Source organism: Oncorhynchus mykiss, chromosome 29 (genome assembly GCF_057628025.1).
Source record: "Oncorhynchus mykiss isolate SJ-2025 chromosome 29, ASM5762802v1, whole genome shotgun sequence".
In the NCBI taxonomy this organism is placed as follows: Eukaryota; Metazoa; Chordata; class Actinopteri; order Salmoniformes; family Salmonidae; genus Oncorhynchus; species Oncorhynchus mykiss.
Window position 1 is genome coordinate 19689519 of NC_143050.1, and position 12893 is coordinate 19702411.

General features: G+C 39.2%; 1 protein-coding gene across 1 annotated transcript; it reads left to right on the forward strand.

Moving 5' to 3' along the window:
- The first annotated feature begins 1354 nt into the window (after nucleotides 1-1354).
- Nucleotides 1355-12137, forward strand: LOC110509931 (vesicle-associated membrane protein 1). Its single transcript, XM_021591152.3, has 5 exons — nucleotides 1355-1685; nucleotides 6654-6756; nucleotides 6970-7128; nucleotides 7308-7359; nucleotides 7580-12137. Coding segments are annotated over exons 1-5 (333 nt in total). The 5' UTR covers nucleotides 1355-1683; the 3' UTR covers nucleotides 7597-12137.
- The last annotated feature ends 756 nt before the right edge of the window (nucleotides 12138-12893 follow it).

Sequence of the window (12893 nt, forward strand, 5' to 3'; positions counted from 1 at the left end):
TTATATTTTTGACAACTTTTACTTTTACTGCACTTACATGCCTAAATAATGTACTTTCTACTCCATACAATTTCCCTGACACCCAAAAGTACTCGTTACATGTTGAATGCTTAGCAGGACAGGAACATGGTCTAATTCACGCATTTGAAGACAAATTCCCTGGTCATCCCTACTGCATCTGATCTGGCGGACTGTAAATTAAGTCTGAGTGTTGGAGTGTGCACCTGGCTATCTGCAAATTTTAAAAAACTAAAAAAATGTGCTGTTTGCTAAATATAAGGCATTTGAAATGATTTATAATTGTACTTTTACCTTTGCTACTTAAGTATATTTTAGGAAGTACATTTACTTTTGATACTTTTTTTTCTTTTGGAAAGTTTTTATTGATCAATTTCCTTTAAAAACAGCTCATTTTCGTTTACATCGTTTATACACATAAAAACGTCATAAAATCATAAAACAGCATTCGAGTATTACATTTAAAAAAAATTAAGTACATGTTGTTAAAAACAATAGAAACAACCATGAATAAAAGTAATTTTTCTTGTAAAAAACATCCAATTCTGTAAAAGCCTTTAAAATGTGTACAAATGATTTAACAAAAGTAAAACAGTTGAAAAACACATGAAAAACATGTTAAAAAGTAACTTTGTTTAAAGGCTGTCTTCGGTCCTTTTGATACTTAAGTATATTTAAAACAAATAACTTTTTGACTTTTACTCAAGTAGTATTTTATTGGGAGACTTTCACTTTTACCTGAGTCATTTTCTATTAAGGTATTTTCACTCAAGTATGAAAATTGGGTACTTTTTCCACCACTGTAGACTATGGAAGTGTTGCCAGGCATTAATATCAGGTTAATATCTGATTTGCCTAGTTAAATAAAGGTTAAATAAAAAAATTAAATAAAAATATCCAACCTGTAGACGCCACAGTAGTTAACCCTAGTTAAATAAAGGTAAAAAGTAAATAAAAAATATCCAACCTTTATACACCACGGTAGTTAAATCTCAATTCTCGGGATTAACCTGCTGGTTTCAATGAGGCTGGAGTTTCATCCCACCCCTATACAAGGAACGCCATTTTGTTGACGTTCCATCCACCTTTAATGAGGTCCACCATCAAAATGACAATAGGCCACTCTGCCTTTTCAACTAATACATTATGGTTTTCAATGAGACATAGTTTCCTAACCATTAAGATTTTATGGATTTTAAAACTGATCAACCCCTGGTAAACCTTGACCGTATATGGGCACACTGCCATATGTCTTCCATTCCTTTGGCTGACCACCCCTTTAAACCTGCGGCTCTCTGGATGACGAATGACGTCATCAAGCCATTTTCGTTCCCCTAATCCAAGTGTCTGTTTATTACATGTTCATTACAGTACTGACACAGAGGAGTCTAGCTGTAGCTCAGTTATAATAAAACGATATTGGCGAGGTGCGGCATAAAAGAAGCACACGAACGGAGAAAAGGGGAACATTTACAAGGGGAAATAAACACATATTGGTGGTAAACATTATCACTCCCTCCTATATAAAACGCAAGAAGAGGGAATCAATTGAGAGGGAGCGAGAGGAAAAAAGAGCGCTGAAGGCAGCCCACTCAATAGCCACTTATTAGGCGAATAGCCTACATTCCAGTCGGATTTGCGTACATTAATAAACCATCATAAGAAATGTGAGTATCACCCTGTTGCCTAACCTACTGGTGACATGTATTTTCTTTGTTTGCTTGATGTCTAATGTGAATGTATCATTCCATGGTCGGTGGGCAGCAGGGTGCAAGCCTATTTGTTGTTCAGAAATGGTTTTAGAAAGCCAATTAAATTAACAATTGTCTCCAAGGCATATATGGCATTTAAATCGTGCGTCAGGGTTAAAGACCACTATAATTGCATTATCATTGTGTTGATGAACTATATTTACTATTTGATGTTTATTTATCAACATTTACTGACAACACATTATAACACACATAGGTTAAATGGGATATATCCAACATTAGCCTATAGGCTATTCCATAGGCGTCGAATAACGGTTACTCATTGGCCCCTGTTGTCAGCCATATTTCCTTACAACATATTTCAGTCACGTTGGCTATTTATAATTAGGTATATTTATTCACATTTAAAATATGTATTTTCTTATCATTGGAATTGGACATGCACGCATTTTCTCCGGGTTGAACTGGTTTGATTTGAATGGGTTGACGTCCGTTTATTCGTCTGCTATCTGAATATCCATTTGTAAAATTACATTGGAATTGAAAGTATAAAACCTACACATTTCTAATTTGGTTATTTGGATTGGTTTCTGCTATTCCTTTCTAGACAAATGAATGGATACTGCTCAAAATACACTTATTATGAGCAACTTCGACCTAAAAACATATTTTATTTAATTCAACATCTTATTAGAGAAGCAACACATCCATATTATCTTGGATGTAATGGATGTAGAGGTGACTATTATTAGCCATTTTATGGGTTTAGCCTACTTGATATTGCTAACCAACGGTGGGGGTGGGGGTAACTGACGCTCATATCTGTCGATTGTCGCGCGATTTAAGTATTTTATTTGAGGACTCAAGGCTACACTGGGGATGTGACCGTTTTCTGATCCTTTCCTTGACAGGCTATAGCCCTACTATGTTCACTCGTCTGTATTTTTTGTTTTTTTTGCGACTGCTAGGTTACAGGACGCAGGTGTTTCACTGCCAGGGAAGATGGCCGTGTTAGTCTTTTCTCTGTTGATTCGTGCATACAAACAAGGTGTTGAAACAGACTACCGGTACATCTCGTTGAGGCCAGGCAACAAATGTCAATGTTACATCTTCAACATGCTGTTGATAAACACATGTAACCATACCATTGGTTATGCATGTATCCTATTTTCTCACTGTAACGCCCCCGATAAATTGGTGGTGACATTGCTTTCAAACGAAACTCAGGACCACCCTCACCTTTTCAACAAACATGAAACCCCCTCTCTTTATGCTAACTTAAATGGGAGAAATGTTGGGGAACCATGCAACGCCCGTGCCAATCCTACTTTTCAACACTGGACAGCGCTGCCTTTCGTTGTTTTCCCACGGTGCTGAAACCGATTTACAGGCTAGTCCACTTTGTGACTATGGTGTGTGTGAGCGCTGTCTCGTAATGGATGAAAGACTATTTGTAAATGCTTCATTTGAATGTTTATGTCAATCGGTCATTTAAAGTGAAGAAAGACGTGTATTTAGGCCTACTAGTTAATGTAGTTGCCTATTAATAACAAAAGGCTAATTGTCGTGTGCGTGTGTGTAGAATGATCAAGCAGAGCATGACAGCTGTTTTTCAAAGGGAATATGAACTGTTAACTGGCTGATATGCTGATTTGCTTGACAAGGGACGTTTTTTTTCATAATATAGTAATTTTAGGTATTATCAGTAAAACAACTCTGAAACCTTTTACTGCAGCATATTGTAAATTATGGAGTCTTGTGGGGAAATGGCTCTATTTCGATTCTTACTGTAAATCCATCCCACAGAATACAGTACCGTACTGTATCTTTAGACTGACAAAAACCTTTGACCACTAGTTTGATGCATGGTATTGTTGTTTCTGGCTCATTAACATATTTTAAGGCATATTTGCTGCACCTGCGAGTGAGAATGTTGTGCCAATTTAACTTCTATTTGGTTTTAGAGCCAGCCCCATCAATTTAAACGGAATAGTGGAGAGGTTGGAGTGGCAGCAAGTCTTAAACCTTAAATGGTTGAGCGTTTTGACAAGTTCTTTTGCTCTGTTTTGCCCTGTAGTCACTGCCAATTTAGAAGCCTCTGTTAAGGCCTTTAGAAGTGCAAGTGATATAAAACATCAAATATTCATTAAAATGATGTAATGTTTGAACACTTTACCTAGCAGTAAACCTGCTTGCACCAATCCGTTGTAATAACAGAAAAATACTGTGAAATACAAACCCCTCCCCTCAATGAATGAATCAATGAATTCATTCCAATCACGGTAGCATTTACTTTTCCACAGTATAATACAGTAAAATGTACGGCACTGTACTTGATTTGATACCATATGTATATCACAGTAGGTGTACTTTAATATGATATACAGACTTTTAATTGCCACCAAGCTGCCTGTACTACTGTCAAATTCATGGTAACCCCTTTACAGCATGGTCTTGCCCTGGATTTCCCCCAAGGCTGCTGTCGTCACTCCATTAGTCTTATTTCCGAGGCTAGCTTACACAATACATTTTGTCGTTCACATTGAATATTTTCCCCGTCACTGTGCACACAATCTACCCTCTGCTTTTATCTCGAGTCCCTGAGAAAACAATGGTTGTTGTAGGCAATGATCTACAAAACACACAGGGTGAGTTGCCAATAACCGTCCTCATCCATCGTTCATCTGGCTTTTCCTCGCGGCGCAGTGACGATGGCCCCTTCTGCAGTGAAGGTGAAAGAGACTGGGCAGGATTTGGCCTGTAAACAAGATGAGAAAGAACACGACCAACCTAGACATCACTAACATAATGGAGGCTCCCAGTAAAATACATACGATTTGGGTAGCATAATGATTAATGTGGCAAAATGGCACAAGCCAGAAAATTAGTGTTTCCAGACAGGGCTTGCTTTGGACTGATAAAGCCAGGCAAACGAAAACATCAGGAGTGTACAGAAGGATTTGTAGCCACATGGAGATTAGCTGTGTGTGACAGACTTAAAGGTGACCTTTATACTGAGTTTTGTCTCACTCTGCTGGAGGAAGAGGGTCACTACCGACAGGAGGCAGCCTCAAGATGTAGTTGAGAAACAAGATTGAAAGCGGTTCATACTCAACGCTGTGTATTCATTATTTCCCACTTATCCCTATAATACCCCTATGATTATACAATAATAAAAAGGCTACAGAGATTTCAAATGAAATAACATTGAGTTTGATACTCACTCTCACATACAGTTAGAGCTATTATGAAAATGACTACTTCCCTAAAGCCATTTAGTTTACAGTGTATGACCCCTGCTTGGGGGTGCAGTTACAGTTACACAACTATTGCTCTACTTGGGTGCTGGAAATACTGACGAGACACAATACACGCCATCATCACACCGAAACAAAAAAAAAGATACCGTTTAAGTGGGAAGTTTACATACACTTAGGTTGGAGTCATTAAAACTTGTTTTTCAACCACTCCACTAATTTCTTGTTAACAAACTATAGTTTTGGAAAGTCAATTAGGACATCTACTTTGTGCATGACACAAGTCATTTTTCCAACAATTGTTTTGACAGATTATTTAACTTATAAATTCACTGTATCGCAATTCCAGTGGGTCAGAAGTTTACATACACTAAGTTGACTGTGCCTTTAAACAGCTTGATAAATTCCAGAAAATAATGTCATGGCTTTAAAAGCTTCTGATAGGCTAATTGAGATCATTTGAGTCAATTGGAGGTGTACCTGTCAATGTATTTCAGGGCCTACTTTCATACTCAGTGCCTCTTTGCTTGACATCATGGGAAAATCAAAAGAAATCAGCCAATAACTCAGAAACAAATTGTAGACCTCCACAAGTCTGGTTCATTCTTGGGAGCAATTTCCAAGGTACCACATTCATCTGTACAAACATTAGTACACAAGTATAAACACCATGGGACCACGCAGCCATCATACCGCTCAGGAAGGAGACGCGTTCTGTCTCCTAGAGATGAACGTACTTTGGTGCAAAAAGTGCAAATCAATCCCAGAACAACAGCAAAGGACCTTGTGAAGATGCTGGAGGAAACAGGTACAAAAGTATCTATATCCACAGTAAAATGAGTCCTATATCGACATAAACTGAAAGGCCGCTCCGCAAGGAAGATGCCACTGCTCCAAAACCGCCATAAAAAAGGCATTTTTAGAGAAATGTCCTCTGGTCTGATGAAACAAAAATATAACTGTTTGGCCATAATGACCATCGTTATGTTTGGAGGAAAAAGGGGGAGGCTTGCAAGCCGAAGAACACCATCCCAACCGTGAATCACGGGGGTGGCAGCATCATGTTGTGGGGGTGCTTTTCTGCAGGAGGGACTGGTGCACTTCACAAAATAGAACCAGAGAATGTGATGGTTTGGATTCATTCAGAACCTCACTGAATGTGCTTCAGTAGTGGGTGTTATGAATACAGTGGAAATGGTTGTAAGCACAGCTGATTCTTATCATTGTATTTCATGCTTGGTGGATCATTTTATCTAGGCCCTTGGATCCTGGTGTTGGATGTTAATGTTCAGTATTTATAAACCATTCAGCCTGTTGAGGCTCATTAAAGAGAGATATTCTGCCTACCTTTCCCATCATCCAGTCAAGCTGTATCCAAACCTATAAGGTTGAGATTCAGCCTCAGTGAGTACTGTGATGGTGGATAATTCCAAGCAATCTGTAGGCGAAAGAAACGCACACCTGTTTAGGCGAGGTGCTGGCTAGTGGAGTAGAAGACTTGAAAAAGAAAAGGATAATTCCAAGCAGCCATGATTTGATAGTAACTTATTTGACTTTTATGTACCAAAGGGATTGGTTTGCCTATTTAGTAGATGCATGCATTACTACATGTTCATTCTTACATCATTGAAGGTGAATAGACTGACGAGTTGTGTTTGATTGACAGGTCTGCCCCAGCTGCTGCCGGCGCCCCCGCAGATGGAGCGGCGCCCCCTCCCAACCTCACCAGCAACCGCCGCCTGCAACAGACACAGGCTCAGGTGGATGAGGTGAGGAACATGCAGACACACTCACCTTGTATTACACACGTACTGACCCACAGAAATATCTTTACATTGCTCACATGCTGTGAATAGTCACAAGCTGACATGGACTGGATGAATGCGTGTCCAACACACTAATGTAAACAATACATTACTCAGTCTGAGATGATTGAGTGATTCACCCTGTCTGTTTTCGGCCCATGTTTCTTCCCTCCCCAGGTGGTGGATATCATGCGTGTAAACGTGGATAAGGTTCTGGAGCGTGATCAGAAGCTGTCAGAGCTGGATGATCGGGCCGATGCTCTGCAGGCTGGAGCCTCACAGTTCGAGACCAGTGCTGCAAAACTCAAGAACAAGTATTGGTGGAAGAATGCCAAGGTAAGGGTATAGACTGGGATAGATAGTACATTAATTCATGATAATAGTAATTTCCTTTGAGGCTTTTAAGACTCATGTTAAAACATAATTCAATGAATTAAAAGTATACTTTGTGATTAACCTCATGTTTCATCCCCCCTGATTTACTGCCTCTCCATTTCCAACTCTGCTTCCTCTAGATGATGATTATCCTGGGGCTGATATGTGCGATTGTCCTCATTGTCCTCATCGGTAAGGTTCACACCCACACTCTTCCTGCCATGGCAGTTTGAATGAAGATATACTCTCTGCTTCAAAATTATATATATATATATATTTCTCTCTCTCTCTCTCTCTCTCTCTCTCTCTTTCTCTCTCTCTCTCTCCCTCTCTCTCTCTCCCTCTCTCTCTCTCTCTCTCTCTCTCTCTCTCGCTCTCTCCTCTTTCTTTCTCTCTAATTATCTCTCTCCAGTCTACTTCAGCACCTGAGATGAGTGGCTCCTACCCCAGTCTGCAGTCAAGACTGCCCGCTTCCTTGCAACAGAAAATTCTTTAAATTGACGAGGAAATGATCCACTAACGTTGAATTCATTAAATTGCTCCTAAATAGTCTCAATATGACCCTGCCCTGAACGCCCTGACCCCCTCAGCCCCTGCTTCCACCGCCTCACCTCTGGACTCCTGTCAGTCTATGTCCTGTAAATCTGTGGACCTGCCTCCTTTGTAAATACTTCCTGCTTTTCTAATCTGTCGTTCATACTAGACTCCAATACTTGTTGTGATTGTTACCGATGACAACAACAGAAAAGGAAAATGATGACCCTGGTGATAATTGTTATATACCAGACACATATATAGTTCTTTGTAGAGTTTTATTATGATATAATGTTTTTGTAGGTTGTGTGTGGGTGTGCGTTTTGTATTTTTTAATTTTTGTATTAATTTTACTTATGCTTCAGATTTGAACTACTGCCTATTAATCAGAGTGTGCATATCTTGCACTTTCTCTCTCACTGTCTCTGCCTGTCTCTGGATTTCTCTCTCTTGCTCTGTCTCACATAGAGTATAGGTGCATCTTTGCACAGTGACATAGTCTCCTTTAACCGAGGTACTTCATCAATATTCCCATCCTCTTCTCCCATCTTTTGCTTCTCCATCACTTTCTCTCTTCTATACCATTTAGCCATACTGTCTCTTCAGAATCCTTTCACTCTTTCTCTTTGTTTTCGTTTCTGTTTCCCTGTCTGCTGTTTCCTAGTCATATACCTTCTCTTTTTAAACTACCATTAGAGTTGGACCAATGTCTGTAGATGTTTTTTATTTTACTTAGTGTCTTATTTCGAGAACATTCCTTGATGGCAGTCTAGTACAAATGCTGTCACTGTAGCACATGTATGTGTAAGTATCTTTGAAAACAGAAAATAGATAGCCTGTATAAAGTCACCGTAAATATTATTGTAGAAATCAATATAACAAGCCAGAGTGGGGAAAATAACAATACTGATAGAAAGGAGGGCTGACTAGTTTTTGTTTGGTGGATCATAATTTGAACCGGATTCATTTGTTCATTTCAGCAACATAAAATTGCATAAAGTTGCTGTGACAATGGACCAATCCTACAGAGATGTCATTACTAACTAAATAATCACAATGACACAGTAAAGCCTTAGTCTCTAATCAAAACGTATCACCTTAATGGTCAAAATGTTCAAATCCATTCTTTATATTGTGTAGGGGGAATGGCTGACTGAAAACGGTTAGGTGGTGTGAAATGCACAAAGAACTTTGATATTGATGGCGCTGTCTGACTGGTCAACAGAATGACCGCTGTCTGACTGGTCAACAGAATGACCGCTGTCTGACTGGTCAACAGAATGACCGCTGTCTGACTTGTCAACAGAATGACCGGCAGAGAGAGAACCTCTTGCAGCAAAACCTCACCTATTGATGAGCACATACACAGACAACTCAGCCTTATTTGAAAGTGAAGGTACAAGTATTAAGATAGATGAAGCAACTGGCATAGACAAACAGTAGCAGAACAAGATGATCTAGAGAAAGGGACTAACTTGGGTCATGGGTACCAGCTTCATCGACAGATTCAGAGTTGCTGTAAAACTTAAGTGAACATTCCTAGAAATGTCATGAAAAACGTCTTAGCATTCCAGCACACAAGATAGAGTGAGCGTTTAGCTAGTGCTGTGGTTCTCTCTCTTTCTTTCATTTCTCCCTAGTTACTGCCTTTTTCTTTTTTAAACATAGTAATAGAGTATATTTTATATAGCATATGTTTGTGTTTGTGTGAAGCAGACAGGTAAAGAGGAGACTGAACTCAAGCAGGGCTTCACTAACTGCTGTGAGCAGAGAGCTCCTCTCTACCTTTTTGCGTGTACGTGTCTTTTTGCGGTTTACCTCTGTAAGATAAACACTGCCAAGAAACTAGGGAGAGGCTTTTATTTTCTGTTATTTTCTCATTGGTGCCCTTAATGGTATGGTCTTAGTGGATTGCTCTTGCATGGTTACCTCTTGTCCCATGTCCCTGTAAAGGCCTACCTGTTGCTAGTGCTATCGATCTGCCAGCTCTGTTAGCCTACGTTATGAGTAGTAACAGAAAGACCCCTGGAACTGTAGGATATATAGTTGTTCCCATAGGTTATGTCACTTCAACATGGCCTCTTCCCCTCTGTTCCACCGGATCTGCATACTTCCTACATCCTCCTGTTTCACCTCCGTCCCCAGCTCCCCCCTCACTGATTCAGGATCCTACACTGTGAATGTGTGTTGGTGAAACACTGCCGCCCTGGGAATATCCCTAGTTTATCTTGACAGATTAGGCCACTTAGACCTCACCGATGTGGGCAAGCTGTTTCCATGACAACTGAATTTGATGAGCAGAGTGGTGAGGTAACAGATTAGCCCACTGACTCTTTCAGACTGGTCAAGTTTGCCATTTTTCCAGGTATGCTCAAGGAATATTAACTGGCAGAGCCCCCCCCCCCCCTCCCCCAACCACCCATCACTTTATGAATAAACGACACAGATATTCCCTTGCTCTTTCTCTCGCCCCCCTCACTCTCTCTTTCTTACTCCTCTCTCTCTCTCCCCCCCCCCTCTCTCTCTCTCTCTCTCTCTCTCTCGCTCTCTCTCTCTCTCTCTATCACACACATGTTAGTGGGAATGGCCTTATCCATTATCTCCCTGTGAAGCATATCCCCCACCCTCCCCTTTAATCCACTTAAGTAGAGCAAACTAATTCAGAGGGAAATTACCAAAGACCAGGTCTTCTTTCTTATGCTGCCAACTGCCATCAAAAACAAGTAGAGGAACACAACATATTTTACCCGGGTCACTTTAACAGCAATAGTACTGGTACCTGTTTTTGACAGCATACCCTTAACCCAAAATACCTAGTCACATGACTTTTTAACCCTTTCAGATCTTAGTCAACATGTCATACCCGGCAAATAGATGGTGACATTATGTGCTATTTGAAGATATGCAAGAGAAACCAAACCTAAGTAAAATGTGCTTCACCCCCCCCCCCCCCCCCCATAAAACTACTTTAATCTGTACCAAGTCTTTAGACATATGCTCCTATAACTAATAATAGCACAACTTATCTTTTGTGTGTCTCTGTCGTGCTGACAACAATTTAAAGATAAAAAAAATATGAACGTTATCTATAGCTGTTTAACAAAACAAACAAAACATGTATAAAAACAAGTCTGTATTGTCTGGTGTTGTAGTGTGGGGGTATATTTGGGGGAAGGGGGTTCCTATTTCCTCTGGTCAGGGATTATAACAGTTCATGAAAATCTACAATGTGAAAACGAAAAACTACATGAAGCTATATAAACATTTGAGTAGCAAATAATCACAATTTTGAAGGTGACGAAAAATAGAGGGCTGCCTTCGAGTTATTATTGTCTCAGTGGATTGGAGTGACATGACACGACGGGTCGGGGTAGGACTACTGTGTTGTTCACAAATCCAAGGGTTGACCTAAAGAGTGCTCAGTAAATTTAGATACAAAAATAGACAACTTTATGTTCTGTGAGTGCTCATTTCTGTTGCTTTTCTTCTCTGTGAGGATGGGTCTGTGCAACTTTTAATGTCCAGGCACTTTTTCCTGTTGTATTCTGGGTGCATTTTGCGGGGCTAGAATATGATATGGATGAGAATATTGTGTTATTGCCAACCCTAAGAGGTGTTCGGTGGATTCAACATAGGAGGCAACCTTTTGAGGCACTGGACCGTCACAGGTTGGCAATAAAATCACAATGCTCTAACTAAAACACATGAAATTTATAAAATATAATGTCGGACCCTATGTTTTCTTTGTAATTTGCATAAAGTTAGTAATAACTTAGGTATGATGTCAATGGCTTGGGTTGTGTGTACATTGGAAGAGGGGGGAAAGATTAAATAAAGACTTGTTCTCTATGTTAATCATGTCAGACAAGTCAAGAAAATGGGATGTTACTGGAATTTTATTTTAACCCTCTAGTCAAATTTCAAGAATTCTTAGAATGGTGTCACGATTCGAAACAGATTCCTCTGTTGTTAATATGATTATTTTTGTTTGAGCTGTTCATTTTGGGGAGGGAATATTATTTTGTTCTTTGAGGACTGTGGTTGGGGGAAGTGACAGTCAACATTGCCTCTTTTTGCCTTGCCTTTCAGGAGGGAATAGACTGGGGGATCATGGGTAATGTGTTCTGTTCAGTCTGTTTTATTTAATTTATTGTGTTTTTGTTTTGAATGGGATTGTATATTCAACAAAGTGGATTGCAATGTACCAGAGGAAACCAATTTAAAACCAGAAGTACATAAAAAACAATTGTAGTGTAAATCTATCAATCTCTTATTATATTGATGTACATCATGGAAATATATATATATATTTCCATGATGTTCATTGGTTTTCCAATATATATATATATTGGAAAACCAATCATTCTGATGACCTGTGTTTATTGTTCCGAGTTTGAAACTAATGATGAAATTAAATTAAATCTATGATAAAATGGGTCCAAATAGAATTGATTTATCTACAACTGTATTGCAAACCAGATATATTTGTCATATGTCACCAAGACAGGATGGCATATCTCACTTGAATTTGAGCAAGAAAGAGATTAATCACACACCAAAAACATGAACCTAAAATAACTATAAATTGTCTTCACAAAATATTTTAGCAGACAGCCATCGCGTAGCTTTCATGGAATGTATGAATCACACACATAATCTCTCACCAATTTAGGGTTTCATCATCCTGGAGAGAAGATGTGGATTATACAATTATATTTAGGCTAGCTAGGGTTACTATGGGAAGGTGTCCATCTATGCTAGTAAAGACAACATTTGTTGAGTGTTCAGATCACCAACATTGTGAATCCACTCCAAAGGAACCAAAGGCCAAGTCAGAAGAACACTGTGTGTGAACTGTACACTCAGATGAAGTTGTATGTACAGTTGAAGTCGGAGGATTACATATACCTTAACCAAATCCATTTAAACTCAGTTTTTCACAATTCCTGACATTTAATCCTAGTAAGAATTCCCTGTCTTAGGTCAGTTAGGATCACCACTTTATTTTAAGAATGTGAAATGTGAGAATAATAGTAGAGAAAATAATTTATTTCAGCTTTTATTTATTTCATCATATCTCAATTAGTATTTGGTAGCATTGCCTTTAAATTGTTTAACTTGGGTCAAACGTTTTGGGTAGCCTTCCACAAGCTTCCCACAATAAGTTGGGGGAATTTTGGCCCATTCCTCCT